We start from the raw sequence: 26912 nt of genomic DNA, 5'->3' as shown, positions 1-26912 counted from the left end.
TGCTGTAGCAATTCCGCATGTTTTTGTGGTCGCCTGATTGCACGTTAGGAGTAAGCGACAATTTCGCAACATTAACTGCCGAGTCAATCCATCAAAATATCATCACAGCTCCGTAATTCATAACATCATCTTCTATATTCCTCTCAAAGGAATGACATCCCAAGGATGTGACATCTACATGTAACATGTCACAGGAATGTAAAAGTGAACGAAATACAGGACAAAAACAGGACGACAACAGTACAAGAAGCAATCCTTCATAACACCATCAAAGCTCTGTAACTCATAACATCGACTTCTAAATCCCTCCCAATGGAATGACATCCCAAGGATGTGACATCTACATGTAACATGTAACAGCGAGGAGTAAAAAATGAACGAAATACAGGACAAAAACAGTACAAGAAGTCATCCCTCAAAACACCATCAAATAAAGCTATAATTCATAATATCAACTTCTATATTACTCCCAATAGAATGACGTCCCAAGGATGTGAGATCTACACACAAACATGTCACAGGACATTTCTATGTAAAAACGAACCAAATACAGGACAAATTTTGCAAGGAGACAACAGTGTAAGAAGCAATCCTTCATAACACCATCAAAGCTACATAATTTATAACATCATTGACAACTGTCTGTCTCCCTATGGAATAACATACCCAAGGACTTGACATCTATAACATGTAACATCAACGTAAATGAACTAAATACAGGACAAACATAAGTCAAGAACAGTACAAGAATCCATCTTTCAAAACATTACTGACACTATGTAATTCATAACAACATCAACAGTTACTGTCTGTCTCCCTATAGAGTGATATACATGTACATGTACCCTCAGATGGGACATCTACACATCACAAGAAGTGGAAATGTGAAAAAAAAAAACACAGCGCAAACACAGGACAAGAGGCAATCCTTCAAAACACCATCAATTTGAAAGCTCTGTCATATATAACAGCATCAACAACTGTCTCTGTCTCTCTTGAAATGGAATAACATATTACATACCCTCAGATGACACATCTATATGTAACATGAAGTTGAAATATAAAAAAAATACATGACAAACACAGCACAAGAACAGTAAAAAAAGCCAACCTTCAAAAAATCATCACCAATTTTGAAAGCTCTATCATCCATATAACAGCATCAACAACTGTCTCTGTCTCTATGGAATAACATACTGTAGTGTAGGATGGGACATCTACAATGTGACAAAAAAGACAACAAAATACAGGACAAAAATTGGACAAAAACAGGACAAAAAAAGAATCGCGTTTACCAAAGAAGTACATCCACACATTCCCCCTGTCATCTATAACAGCATCAACAACTGTCTCTCTGTCTCTCTATGGAATAACGTAACGTAGGATGGGACATCTATAATGTAACCAAAAAAGCAACAAAATATAGGACAAAAATGGCACGAGAACAGGACAACAAAAGAAGAAGCATGTTTACCGAAGAAGTACATCCACACATTCCCCTCGGTGCTGCATGGGACAGAAGGTTTCGCGGCTCGCTCAGCCTGCTTCGAGCGCTTACACAGTCACACAACCAACGTTACTGCTCCTGTGCCTGCCTACTCTCACTGTGCCGGATTGCACCGCAGAGATATGTTACTACTGGGCCTGATGGGGGACAGTCTCAAAACCTAAACGTCTCCTACTAATGAAGATAGGTCGTGTGGGCGTGTGGGGACAGTTTCAGAAGTTCCATACCTCTTGTTCCAACCAAAACTTTCACATTTACTGTCATTGGAGGATTGCACCACAGAGATGATGGGGGACAGTCTCAAAACCTTCATGTTAACTGCTAATGAAGACAGGTCGTGTGGGGAGCCACTGGGGATTGTTTCAGAAGTTACACATTTCCTGTTCCAAAACTTTCTGTTACTACTCATACTGATGGGGGAAAGTCTCCAAACCACCACGTCAACTGCTAATGAAGTAGTGTGGGGACTGTTTCAAAACTTTCATGTCACCTGATAATGAAGTCAAGTCATGCGGGGACTGTTTCAGAAGTTCCATATCTCCTGTTCCAAAACTTCCACATATTCTGTTTTTAAATCCTTCTAATATTGTCACCTGTTAATGAACATAGTTCTTGAGAGGACTGTCTCAAAAGTTACATATGTCGAAAACTTTCACATGTTCTGTTACTAGAGGATTCAGGGTACTGCAATTTCAAAACTTTGAAGAGAATTTTCCCTGCTTTAACATACATTATAATTTGTTTTGCCAGAGAGTTAGTTTCAAAAGTTACGTGCATCCTCTTGAACCAGATGACGTGTCAGAATTACGTTTGGTTTCACACAGACATTTCTGGCCGGTGTGTATCAGTCCAGAGATGACTAATGTTGTGCCTCATATCTGGATAATAGTCTGGGCTAGCAGTAAGGATTCAATTACAACAGTGTAACCCAACACCAGTTACCACGGTGACAGACATCTGGTTCAGGTCATTGACCTTATTGGTTTGGAGAAGAAGAGGAAACAGAGAAAAAACAATAATTTATGTTTTCCTACAGTTAACACGAAAAGAATTTTGCCTGCTTTAACATATATTTCGAGAGTCAGTTTCAAAAGTTACATGCATCCTCTTGAACCACAAGATGACATGTCAGAATTACGTTTGGTTTAACTCAGACATTTCTGGTCGGTGTATCAGTCCAGAGATGAGTAATGTTGTCTCTGATATCTAGATAATAATCTGGGCTAGCAGTAAGGATTCAATTACATCAGTGTAACCCAACACCAGTTACCATGGTGACAGACATCTGGTTCAGGTCATTGACCTTATTGGTTTGGAGAAGAAAAAGATGAAGAGGAAACAGAGCAAAAACAATACGTTTTAAAGAATTTTGCCTGCTTTAACATATTTTGAGATTCAGTTTCAAAAGTTATATACATTCCTTGACACCAGAAAATGTGCCTGAATTATGTTTGGTTTCACACAGACCTTTCTGGCCGGTGTATATCAGTCCAGAGATGACTAATGTTGTCTCTCATATCTAGATAATAGTCTGGGCTTGCAGTAAGGATTCAATTACAACAGCACGGCCAGACAATAGCGTGCAGACAAATATCCCCAGTAGAGCTCTCCATAAGCATTTAGTCCTGCAATTTATTGATACAGAGGGACTGAAGGCAATGAACTGTGCCTTTGTGTTATTAGGGAAGGGTGTCCGATATATGGAAATACCAGAGACTTGTAATCTATCTAGATTGACCTGGACATCATTGAAATGAGTGGATAAATCCTGTGCAAATTTGTCAGGCAAGTTTGGCGCTTTGGCTACAGATAAACTTCGCCAAAATCTATTGCTTCTACCAAATATTTATGCTTACCGAAGAAAATATATTGATTTTGCTCTGTTTCTTCTTCTTCTTACATTCCAAACACTGACCTCTGACCAGACTGTCTCTCACCATGGTAACTGGTGTTGGGTTACATAATGTTGCAATTTTATAGTAGAAGGGATTTAGACTCCTGTCACCATTATGTGAATGTGTTTGCATAAGAATTAACAGAGCAGACCATATGCGAAGGTAAACATTATGCATTTGCTTTGCAAAATTAATGTTACATTTCTAGTATGTATTATATTAGACCAGCACAGCATCTCACATAGGACCCTTACATAGCAAGAGATACTGTATAAAAGGTTGTAAAAATCATGACTTAAAGCTCATACCGGCCTGTCTATAAGAATTCAAATCATTCAGATGGATCCTGTCCTTGGTGCTGAACTTAGATATAACATATGTTGAACCAGCAGAACACTTTAGATAGCAAGAAATACTGTATAAGAGGCAAAATAGTTGCCAAAATCACTGATTAAAGCTAATACAGGCCTGTCTATAGGAATTTAAATCATTCAGACATACCCTGTCCTTGGTGCTGAACTTAGGTATTACATTATATTGCACCAGTGTAACACTTTACACAGCATGAAAAACCATATAAGAGGCAAAAGAGTTGCCAAAATCACTGCTTAAAGCTGATACAGGCCCGTCTATAGGAATTAAAATCATTCAGACGTAACCTGTCCTTGGTGCTGAACCTCCTTACAGTAGAATGTCAGACTACTCTTCATCAATCTAGATTTAACATTGATGGTCAGGTGAAGGTTAGACTTCAATTCATTAGGAACCTTTCCACTAGATTGTGATCACTGAGGGACCAATATTGGATTTTATGTGGCCATTGATTTTATATCTGGAATATGATGGAAGATACAATTGTATCATTTAAAGACAACAAAACACACAAAAGTGAAAAAAAAATTACAATGGTATGTCAGTGCTCCTAATCTATCTATATTTAACATTGACAGTCAGGTGAAGGTTACACTACAATTCATTAGGATCCTTTCCACTAGATTGTGATCATCGAGGGACCAATATCAGATTTGTATCACCCTTGATTTTATAGTAGAAATATGATGGGAGATGTTGAAGTATAATTTGAAGACAACAAAAATGAAAAAAAAAACTTTATACATGAAATTTGTTTAATAATCTGTCAAATATTTGCAAGGTTAGACTACAATTCATTAGGCCCTTTTGCACTGGATTCTGATCGCCGAGGGACCAATATCAGATTTGTACGACCATTTATTTTATAGCTGGGAATACGATGGAAGATGTTCAAGTATGATTCAAAGACAACAAAACACACAAAAATGAAAAAAAAAAGTTTGTCTATGAAATTCATTGAATGATCTGTCAAATATTGGCCAGGGTCAATTAGCAGTCACATGCAATACTAATAATGGAAATGGGGTAGCTTTATCAAAATATGCAATAATGTGTCCATAATATCACCAGGGTCCATAATATCGCCACCTTGAGAAACAGTGTGCTTAAAGATATTTTTACTGCAACATACATGTACTTTTGGTATGCACTCCTGCACACCTCAAATGTACATACCTAGGGTATGTTGCAGTAAAAATATCTTTAAGCACACTTTTCTAAAGGTGGCGATATTATGGACCCTGGTGATATTATGGACACAGATGTTACATGTATGTAGCAGTCATTATACAAGGTTTGTGATGAATTTGTTCCCTTAAAAATAACCAAGAAATATCTGCACAATTCAGGCTCCTACTTCAATTGCTGCTTTCCCAATTTAGCGAGACAATTTTCCTAGAAACTCGAGCTCCTATATATATATATGGCAACATAATAGATATACATTTGTATTTATGCATCGTCCCTTTTATTGTGATAAATTTCCCTCTTGAGGAATAACCATAAAGGACCGTACTTCAGTACCTCAGTATCTACATTTTGTACAATGTAAATTCCTTATGATTCCCCACTTTTACCTTCCTATAACAATTTTCCTAGAAAACCGCATCCCTGTACAATGGCCTAAAGATATGCAGGCATGTGTTGTACATTATATAAAGCTAGGTTTGTGTGATGCAGTTCTCAACAACATAGGGTATGCTTTCTCTAAATCTTTCTTGTGTTGGCATCAGACAATTTTCTTGGAAACTCCCAGCCCCATATACAAATAACCGGACATGCATCTATTTGTCCTACTGTGACTTACACTGAAGTATGGCACATGATTTATTAGTTACTTAAGGAATAATCTTAAGAATGCTGCTATTTCTAAGAAAGCTGCTAGGGGCTATATTTGGGCAAATATAGCACTATTTGGCTATAGCATTCGATTTCAAGCCTATAGATTGAAAGCTTTTATAACGCAACATCCATCGGTTGAAATAAAAGTACCCAACCTGCAATTTGAATGAAAGCTGCTAGATGGCCTACTTTATAGAAATATAAACTAACAGCATCTGGCCATTATGTAGAGCATTCAAGCCCATAGATAAAGCATTACTACTGTACATATATAACGTCACATCTTGAGGTACTAGTGTCTGTTATGTTCCATGAAAATGAAGCCAATTTTGAGGATGTAAAAATAACTGTTTTTTGAGATGGAAGGTTGCCTACTATGCACTCCATTCAAGATACAAATGTGAAGCTTCCATAATATGACATCCATCTGGTATCAGTATCTGTTATGTTCAATGAAAATGTAGTCAATTTTGAAGATGTAAAAACAACTGTTTTTGGTCTTTTGAGATGGAAAGATGTCTTCTATTTGGTCATTACTGCTGACTCCATTCAAGCCCATAGATAACCATGCACAATGTCATTCATCAGGTATTAGTATCTGTCATGTTCATAATCAGTGGCTGTGATGAGAAATGGGGGTCAGGATAACAGACTCAGAGGTAATTACGTGTCGGGCGCTATCGTCTGACGGATTTCCATGGAGACTGTTACCACGCGCTTGCCTCGAGGGGCTGCGGGCGTTCCGCTATCGAGGGAACAGCGTAGGCGTCAGGGCTTAGGGGAGAGATTAACCGACTGATGGGGGTTGGCAGTTTAGGGGAGAGATTCACCAGTCTGATGGAGGGTTGCCTGTTTACTGGTTATTTCTATGAGAGGGAATTTATCATGCACTTTGTTGGATGCCTGTTACATAATGTATGATTCTGCGAATTGTCATTTTTGACAGACAAACTTTGGCGTGTATAATTTAGGTATGGTAAGGGATGTCATTGAACTAAGCAAAATTTGCCTCTCAAACTGCAAGAAATAGCATTTCAGAGGGTTAAGCTTTCAAAATTTTTCTATGGGAGGAAGTTTATCACACACCTCATTGAATGCCTGTTATATGATCATTGATGATTCTTGGAACCGTATTCTTCAGTCTTGATCTGATTGGTTTATCTGGTAGTGATGTCAAAAGTAGTGACTACAAAATAAGTGATTCAGCATGAAGTAACTGTTTCTAAAATCAGATCTTGCTTGAGCAACAGTTACAGACTAAACTGTTTTTTGTCGTATCTTATTACCCGAATGTCTAACCTTCACCGATATTTGTCTGAGAGTAAAATGTACATGCGGTGCTACCATTTCGGTTTTCCTGCATATTTGTCTCTGACTAAACTGTGTCTGTCTGCCATTACAAAGCTGTTTAGCTGTGCTGAATTACGACTTACCCTAGAGGCAACCTGGTTCCTGGAAACGTCGGGAACAAATCATCGCAGAAACAGGACATTTGTGTCGGCCCTGTACTTGTAACCTCCACATAGACAATATATCAACATCTGTGCTGCTGCACTTAAGGTGCTGAAAGGACTTTTATTACTAAAACTAGAAAAAGTGCAGCCATTCTTATGTTTGCCGAAGGAAAACATATTGTTTTTGCTCTGTTTCTTCTTCTGTTCAAACAATGACCTCTGATCATGATCTGGTCAATGACCTGAACCAGACCATCTATCACCATGGTAACTGGTGTTGGGTTACATCATGTTGTAATTTTATATCAGGGATTTTATACTGAGGGATTTAAACTCCTGTCTGATGATATATATGAATGTGTTTGAGTAAGAATAACGGAGCAGACCATGTGCAAAGGTAAACATTATGCATTTGCTTTGGAAATATTACCTTTCTAGTTTCAGGTTTATCTGGTAGTGATGTCCAAACTTCATTTGAAGCAAAATACTTTTCTTGAAACAGACAACATTCATCATGCGCCTTCATGTTGGATGCCTGTTACATTATATGATACTATCATATAAACGTCCTGTACCACCATTGATAAGGTATGATTCTGGGAACTGTATTCTTTGCCAGTTTGGTTTATCTGGTAGTAATGTCAAAAGTTTGACGTGTTGAAGTAAGAACCTTTTGTAGCCCCCAGACAGGTAATATATCAACTTCCATGCTGCACTGATGCTGGAACAGGTTTTACAAAACGTATTACTGAAACTGGCAAAAATCCAACTTTTTTTCTAAAATATTCTATTCAAATGACAGTGTGTTCCCATAGTCTCTTTGTTTTTAAGATAGAAATTTCTTTTTCAGTCTGCATTTTGAATTTCCTTTGAAGTCTACAGTTTGATAAGGTGGGCCTGAAATACAGCAATAGAGTTACAGTTACAGTGATGTAAATGACAATAGAAATGTTAAAACTTCTCAGAAATTCTTTTTCAAGGTAATAAAATGTGGCATAATGTATAACTTCTTAAATTAAAACTTTTGTTAGGCCAAAAGAATATTTGAAAAATACACTTGAGAAGAAACTGAATTCATTGGTAGTTCTACCTGTGGCACAAAATCTAAGGACAAAAAGCCAGAAAAAAGAAACTGAAATATCTTTGGTGGTTTGACCTGTGCCACAAATCCTTGTAAAATTTTTAAAAAGTAGAAAAAGAAAACTGCTTGACAAGAAACTGAAATCTCTTTGGTTCTACCCGTCGTAGAAAAGCCGAGTAAATAAATAGCCCTGTCAGCTGCACTGAGCCGCTGCATTTATCACACAGATACACTCACACTCAAGCACTCTGGGTAATATACAACCCACTCTAGCACTGGGCTAACTCCAAGCAGATGTTCGGGGGGGGGTAAATTGTTCTTCTGTTTTTCTGATAGCAGATATTTTGAGAATGTTGTATCATGATAATCTTTTTTTCACAATATGTAATTGGACAGTAATTTGTACTTAGTAAAACCAAGGCAAAAGTCAATTCTTTTTAATGATTGAAATCTACAATTTTTGTACATGGAATATAAGCTAATGTCTGCATGGAATTCACTTCGTTAAAAATAGTATCAGATTCCTATATATTTACTATCCAATTCAAAAAGCCTCTCATTTTGTTTTTCTCTTTAACCTATCTTCTTTTTGGCACAAAGTTTGTACTAGTGTAAAAAAGTTGTAGCGTAACAGTTGTAAGTTATGATTATCAGCCCTTAGATGATATACACAATGCCTCATCTGGTCTCTAAGCACACACCAACAAATTTACCTTGGACACTTGGAGGGTTTGTTTTCGTTTGTTTAGTCATGCACAAATGGTACTAAACACTTCCATGGTGTGTCCATCCACCTGTTTCATGCTAACGGTCACTAACTACAGATTACACATTCAACTTTTAGCCATCAAACATCGCCACAACCAAAGGCCACACCAATTTAATTTGTTGGTTCACGAATTTGCCCACTTCATTTTTTTCTGATTTGAAAAAAACAAAAAACACAAAACGTTTCTGATCAGCCTGTGAGTCAACTCCAAAATACTCACATTTTGGCTGCAACGGTTGAAGGAGGTCCCTTCTCTTCAGACTAGTTACAGTTTTTCCATCTATCAATGCAGTAGTTTGATTATAAGTTTGAAATTTACTGCCTGAATACCAGCTTGGTTGTTAACTTCATGGCTCCCATTGTAGCATTTGGGGCTATCATAGGATGCCTAGGCCTGTTTTTATTTTTTTTTCGCCCTGTTGCTTCAAATGTTTTCAGAAAAAATGTAAGAACCTACAAATCAAATTGGTGTACCCTACGCTGTGTATCACTCAATGGAGGGAGGGTGCCATGGCTTAGGTCAAGGTTGCCATAAGTTCCTACCCTAGTTCTAGAGGCCTTAACATGATCCTCTTTTTGAAAGCCAAAACACCAGGCAAAATTTCAACTCATGCGCTCAGTGTACAGGAAAAAGCAGGAAAACGAATACTTGAAACATTCAACAGTCCTTTGTTACACAGTCAAGTCGCTACTTGAAACTGTGGCAACATTATGTTACATTTACCAACCAGGGATTACAGCACACTGTAACTAAGCTGGTCTAATCTTTTGATACACGGTTCAAAACGTTGCGAACCGTATTAAAATTCCTACCTTATCACGAGGTAAACTCCCTCTTGAAACTTGTATGTCATCTTTGGAGGAACAGGAGCCCATTTCTACAGATCATCGAGACAGTTTCGGCGTGACGAACAATTTCTTTACCTGCAGTCGACTAGTTGTGACATATATCCTGACCAGCAGATGTAATTCGATACAAGGCACGAGAAATATAAACGTTGTTGCCTTGGAAACCGTATACAAAACACCGGGTGACGAAATGATATGAATGGATGGGCCCAGCTTGGTAAATAGGGCTGAAACATGGAACCTTACAGCCCATTCATACCCTGTGCGACATGACACATACCTAGTGTCAACGCTTTGATGTCCCAGTGGATACTTTTGAGGGCTAGCATAACAATTGTGCCGTAACACTTAACACTCTCTGAAGTATCTTTCATCCCCCTTCATGTATTTCCACGTACTGTTTCTGCTCTTGTTTGCCACACTTGGGTGTTGCCGGCACGTGGCGACAGTTGGTTATTATATTAGGACTGATTTCAACAGCTTGGCACACATATTAAGCTGTTATAGCACCACCAAAATACAAGACTTGGTAAGTGTTGTTTTAAACTGTGTAACAACAAAATGGATCCTTCAACAAAATCCACTCTACATACACTTCAGGTCAGGGAATAATAAAAAAAAATTAAATTTTCTCAAGGAATTTCTAATCATAATTCTACTGTCACCTTGTACAATACACAATCATGTTCTACTATACATAGAGCTTGTAGACTGACATACTTTTGAGGGCTAGCATAACAATTGTGCGTAACACTTAACACTCTCTGAAGGACCTTACATCCCCCTTCATGTATTTTACGTTCTGTTTCCGCTCTTATCAGCCATACTTACAAAAATTTAGGTGTTGCCGGCACGTGGCAGCAGGTGGTTATTATATTAGGACTGATTTCAACAGCTTCGCACACATAAGCCTTTTGAGTTATGCTATTGAAATACCATAACTCAAAATACGAGTGTTGTTTCAAAGTATGTACATGTAACAACAAAGTGGATTTTTCAACTCTACATAACTTATATCATACTCCAGGTCTGGGAATAAATAACAAAAATTAATCTCTCCCCTACACTTTCATATCACATACTCGTAAGTCTACTATCACCTTGTACAATATAGCTACTATACATAGAGCTTGTAGACTGACTTGTATTGTAGCCTATCTATAAAGTACAGTAAAAAAAAGTACGGGGAAAAAAATAACAAATCTAGTAAGTTGTCTAAACCAGTTCTAAGCTCTTTGGGGATTGGCAGTCTTTTCTTTATATTTCTGTTAATCAAAATTTGCTTACTTACAAAGCTCAGGTCTTACTAGTTAATCTTTTAATTAGAACGCCCATGCAGAAGTAGTGATACAGCGTCTTCCTGTAACAGTGGGGGGTTTATAGGCGCTACCAACTGACCCGGCCGAAGGGTCTAGACCTTTTCAGCCGAGTGGTTAGAGTGTCAGAGTTTGAAGCTGGTGTTTGGGAGGTCGTGGGTTCGAACCCCGGCCCGGGACCAGGGGTTTTTATCTGTTTCTACTGCTTGCCTCTGTTTCTTACATTACTACTCTTAGTAACCTTTCAGTGGATACAACAGTTAGTGGTTAACCTAACACGTTGTATGTTGTTTATTGTGTAAACAAAGACTGTTTCACAACCGACAAATTACAATCGCCCAGAAGTTGTGTGATCTCAGGTTACCTGTACACACTGTTGTGTTACCTGCTACAGTACTGTAGGTTTCATTCAAAGGGTTACAATTGCACAAGAGAATGATTGGCACTATTATAGAACTCTGTTCTGTATAGACGTTTGAATACCTAGTTACCCAAAGATTGTAGCAACATACAACAAACATTTAGACACCAGTAAAAGTGACCACCTCTACATATCATGTACTACCTGGCCAGCCATTGATATACAGTCAAACCTGAGTGAGTGACCACCTCTACATAAGGACCACCTGGCCATTGATATACAGTCAAACCTGAGTGAGTGACCACCTCTACATAAGGACCACCTGGCCATTGATATACAGTCAAACCTGTACTAGTGACCACCTCTACATAAGGACCACCTGGCCATTGATACACAGTTAAACCTGTACTAGTGACCACCTCTACATAAGGACCACCTGGCCATTGATATACAGTCAAACCTGTAGAAGTGACCACCTCTACATAAGGACCACCTGGCCATTGATACACAGTTAAACCTGTACTAGTGATGACCTGTACACAAGGACCACCTGGCCAATGTGACCACTTTTTGGTGTTCCCTTAAAACAATTTTTCCCATTGACACAAGCACTAAGAATCCTGTCTATAGTGACCACCTGTCCACATATACTATTACATAGACCAGAATTTATTGGTGCCCTGAGTGGTCTTCTTAGAGCTTTGGCCAAACCTATGAATAGCTTTGGCTGTATATATATTTCCAAAGTCAAAATTATTACTGAAGCATCTAAAACTTAACCAAACAGACTAACCTTCTCATTAGCTAGCTTGCCTTTCTTGAAACCACCACTGTCAGTCATGTTGGCTTGCTCATTCAGTGTCAACTTTAATATTTACCACTTCCGACCATCAAAAACTTTATTTGAGTCAAATAAAGACTTCATGTCGTGACTGATTAAAACGTAACATGAGATTTCAATATTCTGCAGAATAATTTCATTCATCATTAAGTATTCAAAAACTGATAAAATTTTCAAGCTCTTGATTGTAATCCCCTACAAACACTAGATCACACACCTTACCTCTCAATTACTTCAAGTATTTTCTTTGTAATATCCTAAGAGTTTTGTTCAACACCACCTGGTTGGTTCTTTTTTCTCCTGAGACAATTTGTAAGTGACAGGAAGACTTATTCTTGTAATAAATTCTTTAGACTCCAGACTGTACTTTCCTCAGGAGACATTGTTGGTGTTAAAAGGATTTTTGTTAGAACCTGTAATCTTGAAAAAGCTATTTCTAAATGACATCCTAAGACTGTTGATCAGCCCCACCTGGTCTGTAGTTTTTTTTGAGAAACTGGAATGACTAATTGCAACAATTGCAGAGCCTTTGTCTTAAGTTATCTTACATATACATGTACTTGGTCTGCAGATCCGTATAATAAGAGGACAGGCTTTGGTTGCTTTGTAATTAATATACATTGTAGAAGGCCTTAAAACTTACTTGATCGTGATGGTAGTAAGATGCTGGAATGTCTTATTGTCATAGGAACCACATATGAAGTATTTCTGAATTGTCTTAAGATGATGGAAGGTCTTGTTGCTATAGATCCCGCATCTGAAGTATCTTACCGGATTTTCTTCTGAATTTTTTTACCGATGTACATCACGGCTGTCCCAGGATTTGTTATTGTTGAGAACTAGTACCGGTATACCCTTAAAATAATCTCCAAGCAGATCATACGGTGGCCAGACAGTATCCATTGGCCAGAGGAGTGTCCATTAGCCACTGGTGGCCAATGGATACTGCCTGGCCAACTTGATACTGTCTTTTGCGGCCAAAGATCTGCTTGGAGATTATCGTCATCTTTACCTGGCCTGAACTGTCTTGGCTTGTCTGGGCTGGTTGAAGGACTTGTTGTTGTAGAACCTGAGAGACTTCAGACTTGTTACAAACTGTGCTTAACAGTAAACTGAAGTTCAGCACCAGGGACAGGCACCGTTCAGATGGTCCCAGGCTACAAGACACTAATTACAGTTGAGTGAACCACATTTACACTCGAGTGATGAGATTTTGGATACAAACTGTTTAAACAGCAAACCAAAGTTCAGCACAAAGGACAGACACTTTCAGTACAAATTGTTTAAACAGTCCAAGGCTGTGGGTTGTTAATTGTTACTTGACTTGTAACTTTGTGTCAATCCTACATTTGAGTGAACCAGTTTTACACTTAAGTGATGAGATTCGGGATACAAACTGTTTTAAAAGCAAACTAAAGAAGACTTACCTGGGGGTCTGCATGGGGGGGTCCCGACAATGCTCTACGCTAAATTGTGACAGCTCTCGATTACGCTTTACGATAAATTCCAAGTGGCTACAACGTATTACGTAGAATTTAAACAGCGAATACGCTCTATGCAAAATGCGCCTATTACGCTCTATGTTGAATTAGAGCGGTCCGTCTATGCTCTACGTAAAATTAAAACGGCCGATTACAATCTTTGGAAAAGGGAATGCGGGCCCCCTTACCTGGTCTGAACTATCCTGAGAACCTGGCCTGGGCTGGTTGAAGGACTTGTTGTTGTAGAACCTGTCCTCCTGCTGTGCTCCCCACTCTGAGGGGTCGATGCCTCCAACGTCACGCTGCTTCAGTAATGTGTCAAAATATGTAGCTACACGGGAGGAAACATTGATACTTAATCACAAAACAATAAACCAACTTATGATGTGTCGAAATATGTCGCTACACACGAGAGAACATTGTAACATGAAACATAACAATAAAGAAGCTTTTAGACACCAACTTATGATACACGTGTGTCAAAATACTTTGTCACAGGAGGGACACATTAGTTGTAGGCATCCTTTCATTGAAACATAAAAAAACACAAGCTTTTAGATGTTCTACCTAGTACAAATATAGTACTCGGTAAGAGAATATATTCTTACTTAGGAGTCTACATTCATGTATCATACAGAAGAACAAGGGGAGGTGGAAGAAACTTGCAGTTTCCTGTGTAGCAGGCAACTGATGATGATGACAATGAATAAGATGATGACAAAAGAAAACATGGTACCTGCGAACTCTGGGATGTTGTCAGGCTGGTTCCTGAGGACCTCCCTGGACAGACCCTCCAGCAGGTTCTGGAACCCCCGCGGCACACGGAGCTTCGTGTTCGAGAAAGGCACCGCCATCTTGTGCTACCTATGGGCCAATCAGTGCAAAATAACACACAGCATGAAGACACTCAGATTCACTACTGAAGTGCACACTGTATCTTGTGATATCTGGGACAATCAGGACAGGACATGGTGTTTAAATGACACACAGCATGGAGACACATAGTTACTATTGATGCAGAAATACATGTATGTCTCCATGCACACTGCAGGGTGTAATATCGTGGATAACACTGTATGTGTACTTATAAATGGTACAATGTACTATGGGATGAACACTTGGAGAAAGGCACCACCATCTTGTGCTACATGGGCAAGACAGGTCAGGAGACAGTGTTTAAACAACACACAGCATGAAGATACTACTGAACTACTGAAATATGTCTCTATCTACACTGCAGGATGTAATATTGTGTTGGAGAAAGACACCGCCATCTTGTGCTACCTGCAAGCCAATCAGGACAAAACACTCAGAGAACACACAGCATGATTATTTATTAGACACAATGGAGCTATTCTTGAAATATGTCTAGATCTCTGAGGCAAGGCGAAACAACAAGGATATTCCTGCTTTTGTAATTATTAACTGGTACCAATTGGGATGGACTCACGGCATTCATCATAAAATCATGTTCAGAGCACAAATGATGATTATTCTTTGTACCCATGTGTGTCAATCAACAGGTAACGTTAAGCGTAATTTGGTATAATGCAGCATCAATGTGGCAGCAGGTGGTTATATCACACACACTTGGCTACACTCATGACAAGTTGTTACATTTTAATGTCTTTACAGTCACGATGCTACAATCAACAAGTGAGTATAATTTGGTAAAATGTATCAGCTTAAAAGCTTGACAGGTGGTTTCAATAATGATATTTCACACACTTGGCTACACTTGCAAAACATATCAGCCAATAATGTTACAGTCAGATGGCTACAATCACCAGCCAGACTGTGACAGACATGACTAGGCATGTATACGTCCCACTGAGACTGTAACACTCGCTACATGTCCTGATTATGGATAATTAGCCACATGAGAAACCCTGCCTGACTGTCACCTGTGGGGAACTGTTTTAATTGACTCCACCGGGAGGTTACTGCATTTCAGCCTATACAAGTGAACAGTGGTAGGGCAGAATTTAAAATGTGACAATCATTTTTGTGACTTCCTTGGTAGTAGCTTGTAGATCTTAAGTCTAATGATGATTTAATTGATTTCTAGAGTGTAAGAGTCTACGCCTACGCCTACGCCTACACCAGCCTACGCCTAAAAACTTCCATCAGAGGCTTCAACGCCAACAAGATCATCTTCAACGCGGAAAGAAAACTTTTGTTCCTTTTTCGACTTCCAAAAAATTTGTCTTCACTTTATTTGCATATCAATAAACAGGTTGTGTATATATACCTGCTTTCCCCTCTGGTCTCTCAGTCACTGACGAAAGCTAGTGGATACTAGCTGAAACGTCTGACGTTTTCAAAATCATATCCAGTTGCTTGAGTAACTGTTTTTTGGCATATCGTATTACCTGGATGTCTAACCTTCATCGACGTATCTTGGATCATTACGGTAAGTTTTGCCTGAGCTCTGTGAGGGATCTGGAGAAGACCAGCAGGAAGATTGCAGATTTCCGGAATCATCTACGCTTCAGTCTACGCTGCCTCAAGGTAAGTATCACACCCACCAGCCTACGCCTAAAAACTTCCATCAGAGGCTTCAACGCCAACAAGATCATCTTCAACGCGGAAAGAAAACTTTTGTTCCTTTTTCGACTTCCAAAAAATTTGTCTTCACTTTATTTGCATATCAATAAACAGGTTGTGTATATATACCTGCTTTCCCCTCTGGTCTCTCAGTCACTGACGAAAGCTAGTGGATACTAGCTGAAACGTCTGACGTTTTCAAAATCATATCCAGTTGCTTGAGTAACTGTTTTTTGGCATGTAAGAGTCGAGGTAGCAAACCTACTAGTACTGACAGCTGTTCAATCTAATGTTAAATTTTTTTTTCACATGCAACAGAACACTTGTGCTCTCTAAAATAAAGGTTTGCTTAATACAAGTACATACTCAACTGTGACTGTGAATCAACTGTGAATCAGAATTGTGTTAGTAGGCATTGAGATATAGATAGTAAGAGTCAGGCTGTGTTCAATCATGTTCAGAAGTCAACACTTTCCTTTCACACGTACTGACGGTTTGTGCTCTTAAGAGGTTAGATATAGCAGCTGGGTATACTTCAGAATCTATTTCTTCTTCTGTTGACTGCTAGATCCAGATTGTAAGAGTCAGGCTATGTTAATGTTCTGTCTAATGTTCAGATGTCAACAGCTTCCTTTTACACATAGTGAAGGGTTGTGCTCTCTAAAGGATAGATATACCGCAGGGTACATAATATATACTTCTATTTCTTCATCTGTTGGCTGCCAGATTGTAAGAGTCAGGCTATGTTCAGTCTAATGTAGAGATGTCAACAGATTCTCTTCACACGTAGTGACGCTTGTACTCTCTAAAAGCTTTTCCAGTTTAATCTGCCACTGGGTCAGCAGACAAGGAACAGGCTCAATATTCCATTAACACAGACAGACTTAAGCCCAACAGACACCCAGGACTGTAATATCTAATCTCTCTAGTCATGGCATGAGGTCAGCTGCTCTGGGAGATTCACAGTATACAGAATGATGAATAAGTGAAGACATATGTAAAGCAATAGGTGCTATCTTATATCCCTACCTGATTGTAAAATACTAGTAGTACAGTACTCTCCAAGCAGAGGTTGATGGTGGAAGATCGTTTGCTTTTTATATATGGCCCTTTTTTGTTGCTACCACCACCACCTTGGGTGGGGAAATGGTTACAGACTGGCCAATTTGACACTGTCTTACCCCCACCAAAAGATCTGCTTGGAGATTAGTAGTACAGAACTACTTGTGCTAGCCTTTACCGTATTTTTGATGAAAGTTCTCTTTAATATTTTGCAATTTACATTGGTAGGGGTTCTCATTAAATTTTTTTTAGATCATAAACAATTCTTTCCTGATTTTGCATGTATTTTTCAGTTTTGTTGCTAGACATGTGTGCCACTTAATTATTTTGTACGGGTGTCATTATTTCTTTTTTTTAGAACATATTATGAAAATGAAAAGAATTGAAAAAGGATCAATGGAATTGTCTTATAAATCATTCAAGAAGAATGCAAAGCAATAGGTGGTAGCGTGCTATCTCTGTCTTATGTTACTTCGATTAAGTCTCACTATGTTCAGCCATTCGCAATTTATTTGATGCTTTATATTCTGAACAATATGTGCTTAATGCCTACTAGTCAGTTTGACTATCTATAAGTATAACAGTATATATTCTGGTCTGTTGCCAACTCAATTCATTATGAATTGCTGCACCTGGTTTAACTGCCTTCATCAATTGCCCATGAATAATTTAGTAAGGATGATCATGCACAACATGAGACTAACCCTACCAGTCTTAATATCTTATCCCAACATGATCCTATGTTAGATATTACTGTTTTAAGTCATCTTCCAAATGATTGTTTGGTTCAGAATTGCCTTAAAACACCTGATAAATAAGCTTGCTTACTGTGAAACATCCTTAAAATAAAGCATGAATTGTTTTATTTTTACACCCTTTGTAGGATCTTAAAACGTGCTCAAAGCTAGGTGTGGCTTTTAATACTCCAACACGGGACCTCCCATCTGAGAACTTGAGTAGGTCCCTAATCGTAGCTACATGTGTGGGTACTCATTTTCATATGCTTACACATCCTTAGAGCAGATTGTTTTCTTTGAACACCCTTAAGGTGTTCTTAATGTCCCATCTGAGAACTTGAAAATTAGGTCCCTACTTGAAGCTGGCTACTCATGTGCAGTAAGGGAATTGGTGCAAAGTGCCTGTCTTAATGGCACAAAATTTGGGGCCTGCTAAGGTGATCTTGTTGACAAAACAAATGTTTGAAGTGCCTGTTATGTGAAACATTGATCGTTATCAAATTGACACTGATTGACAGATGTCACAGGGCTACTTAAGCTAATTGTCAGACCCTTTTTAAAGGTTACAAAGCAGTAGTATAAGATGACATTACTTGTGGCACCACTACATTTATCATGTTGTCACATAGTAAGTCTAAAGTGTTTGGTTGCCAACAGATTGTTTAACACTAAATAAAGGTTTACCAAATCTTCCAAGCTATTTCAGTATGATTCAGAATACAGCTTATATGTTATTTAACATGGCAACAATAAATATCCCATTGACACCTGTTAACCGAAGAAGAAAAAATTAGGATAGGTTCAAAAATTCAAATAAAGTCTCAAAGATGTCAAGAGGTAACGTTAAACAGGTATGGGGTGGGGGAGGGGGAATAGTTTACATAAAATATTACCCACATGGCTTGTCTGAATTACAAACTAAAAAGACTTAAACTTAGACTAAGAAACCACAGTGAGTTCATGTTTTAGCTATGTTCTGTTCCTATATTATGCCTCTACTCGAGCCAACAATACAAAATGTCAAGACCGGGTCGTTCAAAAAAGCGTTAATTTCTTAACCTCTTGGCTCCGACTTCCTACAACGTGTCTGCTCAAATAAAGACAAAATGTTAAACGATACGACCCTTCTGATTGAATTTCATGTACCCCACAGCTGAAACAATCGTGTTACTTACCCTGACAAGCGGACTGGAGGATTCTGTGTCGAGAACTCGGCGTTTAAAACAAGGGAAAACAATGTCGGAAGCAAGTTGATATGCTCTACACCCGTAACTAAGGAGGTTATTGACATAAACTAAGGCGAGACCATTGCCGTAGGAGAGGTGGTGACAACAGTCTTTCAAGAAATAATGTCAAAACATAACATTAAGATCAATATTTTGATAAAAAAAACAAGAGAATAATTACGATTTATCTTTAAAGATAAAAATGCTATTTCTGTATGATATGGAGATATTTGAGTATGTGCAAAAAATAACCAAAGTAACCACCCGTTTTCAAAATGATATCTTCCAGTGCAATTAGGTCGCATCTAAACGCAATGTAAGACTAAAATTTTCTTCGGCTTCAATATCCACAATCATCGACTTTGAAGTATTTAAAAATACGAAATAGTATATGTATCGCTTCATGAATCCATAAATGTTAATGATATTTTTATCCTTCTTCTACAGTATTTTTTAACCCAGGATTGGTTTGTTTGTATGCGCTCTGTATTTACAAATATTGCCAACCGAGCCAAACGTCCAAAACTAATTATTAAGACGACAACAGTGATACGAATCGGATCAATAAAGATAAAAACATGTTCCTACAACTATTGAGTCCATGTTTGCTTCATTTTGAAAGCGAATTTCAAGATAAAAAGTTAGATTTGTTGTTGTTCTTGTTCAATCCGCCAGGTGTCGCTGCCGCACGCCCTGTAACCTGACCCCGCGTGTTGACCTCCTTAGTCTGCGCGGGAAAATGGCTGACTACGTAAAGGTTGGTGCGCTCACAAATATGCCCTGTTTTCGCGCCTTTCGGGCGAATCCCTGCCTGCCAACCAAATTTACAGATGTGGGAACATCTTCTGATTACATCAATGTCTTGATTGGGTCTAAATTAGTCCGGAATTTAGTTAAAAACGGCGGGAAATGCGTTGTCACGTGAGTGTCCCATATCCGCATATGAACACTGTAGAACGCCCTTAATTAGCACAGCTCGCTAATTAACGCAATTACGGAAGATCTTATGGCTCGTAGACACATTTTGAGGACGTTCTGTAACGTTCAACCTGGATTGGAGTTTTCTTTGGGTTGATACCGCCTTAAAAATATGTTTATTCGCTACCGAATTGCAACATTATGTGAAGCAACATGTGCGTGACGTATCATGATCATAATATAAATCATGGGTGGTTTTGTAAATAATCATGTGACGTCATCACACAAACAAAACAAAAACAAGAAAAAACACATACCTGTTCAGCCACTGAAGGTAAAATTGTTGGTGAAATTTTACACATGTAAAAATCCTCAAATTATAATATCTAGGCCATGTGGTCTCCCCATGTGTCAGCAGTTCCTGTGTCTCACACCAGAGTTTGTGTTGATGGCAATGACACATGTGGTGTTGATCAGTTACTGTAAAATTCATTTATTTTCACGCAGATTTAATTCTAGAGGGCCTGCATGGGTGGTAGTGATATTTACGAATTATACAAAATTTTTGCCGCCAATTTTATTACGAATTACGTTAATGTTTCAGAGCTGATTAAGACTTTACGCTTTGCAGGTAATGTACTATTAGGAATTATGTTGATTTTTTGGGAGGCTGCCTACGGATTACGAAGACTAAAAAGGCCTGATTACGCCTTATAAAAAAGGGCATGCAGGCCCCCATTCTAGGTTGAAGTGGAAACAAGGTTCTAACGTAGTGTTTTAATTTAATTTTGCTGTGGAAAAAAATAATTTGGCACAAAAATACATTTGTGGGGGAAAGTCATGGGTTTAAATGAAGAAAATGAAACCACTGCAATTATTCTAAGATTTGCAGTAGTGGAACCAGTGTATAACTGCATGCGAAAGGGTGTCGGTAATCTCGATGCATTAAGACAAATCAGTGTAGCACAATTTTCTGTGCAATAGATTTGGAAAGACAAACTGTTATTGGCATGATGCATATAGTTTATTTGTGGCAGCGCTTGCAGCCTAACAAATAACATAGGACAATCTTGGTGGTTCAATTAAGGTAAAAAAATCCCATAGTGCGCTGTTATAGCCTACGTAGCAGGCTTATAGAACTGGGATTTTGGTGGTCTTCGGCTGTTTTCTGATTAGCCCACGGGGGTAATTCAACCAGGCCAGCTATGTTGTCTATACGCAATCAGAAAATAGCACATAAAAGCTCCCAAAGACACTGAAGACTCCCCAAACCCCCAGTTTTTGGCATGCTATGGAGGCTGGCTGTTACAGGTTGCTGATTGCATCAGGTGACAATGCCACACTGATTACCACTTATCCCCTAATGCACAAGTCAGCGCTAATGCAGGTTACATTACCAGACTGAGTGTGTTAGCGGCACCTGGGTCATGTGAAATGTGTTCTCAGAACTAGCAGCAATTTATTATTGATGACACAATGTCAGGTTTTTCCTGATAGCATTCCAAAAATCCTTAAATGTTCTTTCAGGGGAAACACCTGCACAATCCTGATCTTCCTATTGTATAATGTTAATCCCTGGCTTCTGGTCATGTTTTCTGATAGCATTCCAAAAAAACTGTTTGATCTTTTTATGAGGGGGAATGTAAGTTTCTGTTCTTCATATAATGTATAAGCTATAGGATGGTTGTACTACTACACATTTAACATCTTTACATACATGAACCTACAAAAATATTTTGGTGCACTGGTGCGCCTACAGAAAAGAATTGGGTGCACAGTTCCAAATTTGGGTGCACTAAGGTGCACATGCATCCGGTATTTCCAGCCCTGACATGTATATGCAAAATTGAATTTTCCATGGTAGTTACAGGTTTAATTTTAGGTACATTGTTAAGGTCACACCTGTTATCATTGCAAAATATGTAGAGCAGCTGTTTATGGGGTTTACAGGAATTCCTCTTCCTGTAGCATGAATTTACATGTTAATAGTCGATTCACATTTACTAAGTTGGTTGACATTACAAGTTTACTTTAGAATTTATTTGTTTCGAATGTAAAGGTTTGGTTTGTCACATTTTATTTCTCAGTCAAACTTCAGGATGCCATGTTACATATGTATATTAACCCCAAAATTATATTGAATTGGTACAGTCTACCACTAAAAAATGACAACATCCAGCTGTAGGAAAACCCCCATATTGACCCTTCTAGTAATACCATTCCACCTTGAATGTGAAAACAGTACAGGAGGCTCCACTGTAGCTGTGATATGTCAGAACTTCAGTATCACAGGGTTTGTGTGTGCTCTACGCTGGCTGTTTACTCACTGTCTTGTTTGTGTTGTCTTGTTTACGTAGCCACAACTGGGCACGGAATAGTTTATTTGCTGCCAGTTGCTAGATCGTAGTAGATTCCAGAACGTGTACAAGTAACTATACAAGGTGAGAGACAATACTGGTTGTGTATAAGAAAACCACAATATCCTAATATAGATATTCTACCAACCTGATGAATTAATTTTTGTTTGTTTGTTTGTTTGTGTACAGATAGCGGATGATGAGAAGGGGTTTGACCTCTCCATGTTCTGTGTCCCCAAACACTACGAGGACGACCTTGAGCGGGTCTACATTCCGCACGGACTCATCATGGACAGGTGAGGTCATGGGTTAGAGGTGAAAGGTCATACCAGACATGTGACTTCAAATTTGCTATCCCTCACATATTTCTGGTGTCTCTCCAATATTACTACCAGTAGTTGTAATATGTTCTAGTTGTATTGAAGAACAAGTGCAAATGTTGTATACGTACCCAAGTCATTTTACAATTGTCCATATTGATGGATGCATTAAAAGTTGGTTTGCTTTGGTTTCCTCTAATGTCCACGATCATGATAATAATCATTCTGGCATACTCATTTTCACCTGTGAAGTGAGGAAAGCCGTGTACAGTAAGTGCCTTTCCCAAAGGCACAAGGTTGGTGACATGGCAGGATTCCCGGGACCTCCTGGTTCTGAGACGAATGCTCTGCCGTTGCACCAATACAACCCCACAAGTTTACAATCATCAAGCTTGATAATTATTTAAAACGAATGAAATCAAACATTCCTTCACTTCTGTCTCCCCAGAAAAGAGAGACTTGCGCGGGACCTTGTGAATGACTTTGGTTACGAGGAACCGATCGTTGCCCTGTGTGTGCTGAAGGGAGGATACCGGTTCTTCTTAATGCTAAATCTGAGTCTTAACTCTTAAGTGTTCTTAAATTATATCCACAGAACAGAGAGACTTGCGCGGAACATTGTGAATGACTTTGGATACGAGGAGCCGATCGTTGCTCTGTGCGTGTTGAAGGGCGGATACCGGTTCTTCTTAACGATAATCTGTGTCTTACATGTAACTCTTAAGTGATTGATTGAAGTGTTCTCAAATTGTCTCCACAGAACAGAGAGACTTGCGCGGAACATCGTGAATGACTTTGGTTACGAGGAGCCGATCGTAGCGTTATGCGTGCTGAAGGGTGGATACCGGTTCTTCGGAGACCTGCTAAACTACATCTCGGCTCTGAACCGCAACACGGACCGGTCCTTCCAGATGTCTGTCGACTTCATCCGGCTCAAGAGCTACCAGGTGGGACAGGTAACACGAGGTGTTCGGATTAGACCTCCTCACCTGTGGCCTGGGACTGTGGTTGACTTTCTCATACTCTAAATCTCTCTAGCCTGACAACATCATACTTCTACTAACCCTAACAGTGAAAATGTGTAACACAGAGACCTGTAGGTACTGCAGGGTGTTCAGATTAAACCTCCTCACCTGTGTGCTGATACTGTGGTGTACTTTCCTTATACCCACCCTTTCCCTAGTTATGAAAGTGTAACACAGAGTAGTGGAACAGGTAAAGACAGGCACAGGTACAGGTGGGACAGGTAACGCCAGGTGTTCGGATTAAATCTCCTCACCTGTGGCCTGGTACTGGGGTTTATTTTCTTTTCTTATAATCTCTAGTCTGACTACAATTCATGTTTCTAGCGATCTTTCCATTGGACATGAAAGTGTAACATGGTAGTGTAGGACAGGTACATGTACAGGGGGCACAGGTAATGCCTGTGGACTGGAACTTATTTTCTCATACTAATGGTTGTCACATTCAATCCATCTAACTGGGTATCACTTGTGTGTGTGTGTGTGTTTTCACAGTTTATTTATCTATCTAATAGTATTTAATCTTAAAAATGTTTGGGTAGCCCCTTTTATTCTCATTTCTGTTTCATTCAATATATACACTGTATTTGTTTTATTCTTCCTTTTTTTCTGCAAATATTTGTCTGACACACTAACTATAGGTAAGACTGAAGGAAACAAGGTGAAGCAACAAAACACTACACTGTACATGACATACTGCTGCAAAACAACTGGAACAAACAACAATTTACAAAAGTTGACTGTTTCTCGTTCCTGTATTTTATCTGCACGTTTTTAGAATGACCAGGCGACAGGAAAGATTCAGGTGATCGGAGGAGACAACCTGGAGAACCTGAGAGGAAAGGTGAGGAGCAAGCTGTTATTAATTTTTGATTTTATTGATAATTCTTTTTACGAGTTTGATCCATGCAAGGCCACTTCTGGGCACCACTTCCAGAAGACCACTTCTGGGCACTGAGTTAAGTTGGTGGGAGGTATTGGTGACTAGGCTAGGAGATGGTGGATTAGTGAATATTGGTTTTGAAGGCTTATGAGTTGTATTCGGGAGGGAAACACTTGTCAGAGAGAGATTTACAGAATTTTGTAGTCTGCAGAAAGAAGATGTTTCTGTAGTAGGACTTAGAGACTGCTATAATTCTACTTTCTTTATATTGCTGAACAGTTTGATAGACTAGTGTCAGGTGTGGATGGGAGGTTGACATCATGTGTTTTTTACTCACCGAGTATTTTTCTTTTGTTTTTCAGAATGTCATGATTGTAGAGGTAAGTGGCCGGTGTTTTTCCCCCCATCTTGTCAGAGTTCCCTTTCATTTTAAATGTCTGTATTACTTAGAAAATTCAGAGAGTGAAAACTTTTTTTTGACAATGAAAAATTATCCATATCTGAAGATGGTTGTTTTTGCTGACAGATTTGTCTTTTACCAACAGGATATCATAGACACAGGGAAGACCATGTTAAAACTGCTGGACCTGGTGAAAGACTACAACCCCAAGAAAGTCAGGGTCGTCAGGTTGGTGTTAAGATCACAGCTCATCTGTAGAGCAGAATTTAAGTTTGAATTTTTGATCAAGCAAAAGACTGGCTGGGACACTCCAAGTTATCAGTCCCTTTGAAATTCAAATTTAAATCAGATTAAACTGGTCCTGAAAAAAACCAACTCACTGGTAGAATTTTTAGTTGATGTGAAACTTACCAATTTTCTCTCCCCTTGCTTTTCCAGCTTGTTAGTGAAGAGAACACCCCACAGTGTAGGGTACAGACCTGACTGTAAGTATGGTACAAAATGTATCTAGAACTATCACATATATAATGTATGGGTCCTTATTCTTTGCATGTTGATTAATGCATTTGTCTATAAGTGATCTGTATCTGTATCTGTATAGCCGGTATAACCGCCTTTCGGCGTAACACACCAGCTAAGTGATGCAGCTTATTTGTGGCTCAAAGTATTTATAGAAAAGATAGATTACCAACATGTAACACTGTTACATTAAATCTGCTTCAACTCTGGAAATGCACTGGCCATTTGAAATCTTTATAAAGTATACCGGTAATAATAAAAAAAATTAATATGAAACTTTTAGGTACATCTATATAGATATAAGCATGCTGTTGACAAAAAACATATGAAACTTAATTAATTGCATGTTGATCGATGTATTTGTCTATAAGAGATGCAGCTTATTTGTGGCTCAGAGTATTTATAGAAAGGATAGATTACCGGTACCAAGATTGATCTGTAACACCAATTATTAGCCGCCTCAAGTCCGGCCATTCAGAATCTTTATCAAGTCTCGTAACAGAAATAAATACATTGCAAGTCTAGTATATAGAGAGAGGCATGATCTTGGTAATAATATATGAGACTCAACTGAATATCCATTACCCAGTTGAAATGTGGGTCTCCCAACATGGTGCCCTTGAGATTCAGAACTCTCCATTCTGGCTACCCCAAGGTTTTCAGATTACTGTAAGTCTACAAATTTCCGCGGTATATTTAGATTCGCGGCATTCGCGGGGACCTCTGTACCGCGAATCTATTTCCCCGCGAATATGTTTTGCGTAAGTGCGCCCCCCTCCCCACCTGCATTAACGACGGTAAGCGAAACACAAACACACGCAACAAACACAAATCACTGCAAATCAACTTTATTCTTAGCAAATGTACGTGTGTTGAGTACCAAATTTTTTAAAAGTTATACTGATGTCAAAAAATTATAATATTATGAGACACCGAATCGCGATACTGCGGCACTGGCCGTGTCAAACGTGCACCGCCGGACAAAAATCTGTGTGTGCAGAGCGCCAGCCATGCGCGCCCGGGCGCTTCAAAATTGCGGGCACATCGGGCATATCTACAAATATTTTGATTAGAAATATAACTGCTGATATCTGGGAAATGTTAGTTGATTCTCTTTTGCGCCCTGCTTTGCTGGCGTTTTTTTTTTTTTTTG

The 26912-nt window shown here is 38.9% G+C and overlaps 2 protein-coding genes across 6 annotated transcripts in view; one reads left to right on the top strand and one right to left on the bottom strand.

Moving 5' to 3' along the window:
- LOC109461512 (ABC transporter F family member 4-like) overlaps positions 1–19399 on the bottom strand; it is a 42599-nt gene extending 23200 nt beyond the window's left edge. Inside the window, exons 1-3 of one of the 3 annotated variants that reach the window (XM_019757888.1) lie at positions 19290–19399; positions 14505–14632; positions 13957–14099 (exon numbers count right to left, since the gene is read on the bottom strand). In XM_019757888.1, the coding sequence (XP_019613447.1) occupies positions 13957–14099; positions 14505–14622 (261 nt within the window). In that variant the 5' untranslated portion in view covers positions 14623–14632; positions 19290–19399. Of the gene's footprint in view, positions 1–1474; positions 1580–9733; positions 9863–13956; positions 14100–14504; positions 14633–19289 lie in introns of those variants that run through there. The other 2 variants (XM_019757889.1, XM_019757890.1) reach the window with 2 other exon arrangements.
- A 647-nt stretch (positions 19400–20046) lies between these two features.
- LOC109461514 (hypoxanthine-guanine phosphoribosyltransferase-like) overlaps positions 20047–26912 on the top strand; it is a 13383-nt gene continuing 6517 nt past the window's right edge. The window contains exons 1-7 of one of the 3 annotated variants that reach the window (XM_019757893.1): positions 20047–20097; positions 22805–22911; positions 23696–23882; positions 24736–24801; positions 25203–25220; positions 25386–25468; positions 25679–25725. In XM_019757893.1, the coding sequence (XP_019613452.1) occupies positions 20080–20097; positions 22805–22911; positions 23696–23882; positions 24736–24801; positions 25203–25220; positions 25386–25468; positions 25679–25725 (526 nt within the window). In that variant the 5' untranslated portion in view covers positions 20047–20079. Of the gene's footprint in view, positions 20098–22478; positions 22552–22580; positions 22700–22804; positions 22912–23695; positions 23883–24735; positions 24802–25202; positions 25221–25385; positions 25469–25678; positions 25726–26912 lie in introns of those variants that run through there. The other 2 variants (XM_019757892.1, XM_019757894.1) reach the window with 2 other exon arrangements.

This window comes from Branchiostoma belcheri, unplaced genomic scaffold, assembly GCF_001625305.1.
Source record: "Branchiostoma belcheri isolate BF01 breed outbred unplaced genomic scaffold, Haploidv18h27 scaffold93, whole genome shotgun sequence".
NCBI lineage: Eukaryota > Metazoa > Chordata > Leptocardii > Amphioxiformes > Branchiostomatidae > Branchiostoma > Branchiostoma belcheri.
Note: the sequence above shows the minus strand (reverse complement) of the source record. Positions and strands in the feature narration are given on the sequence as shown.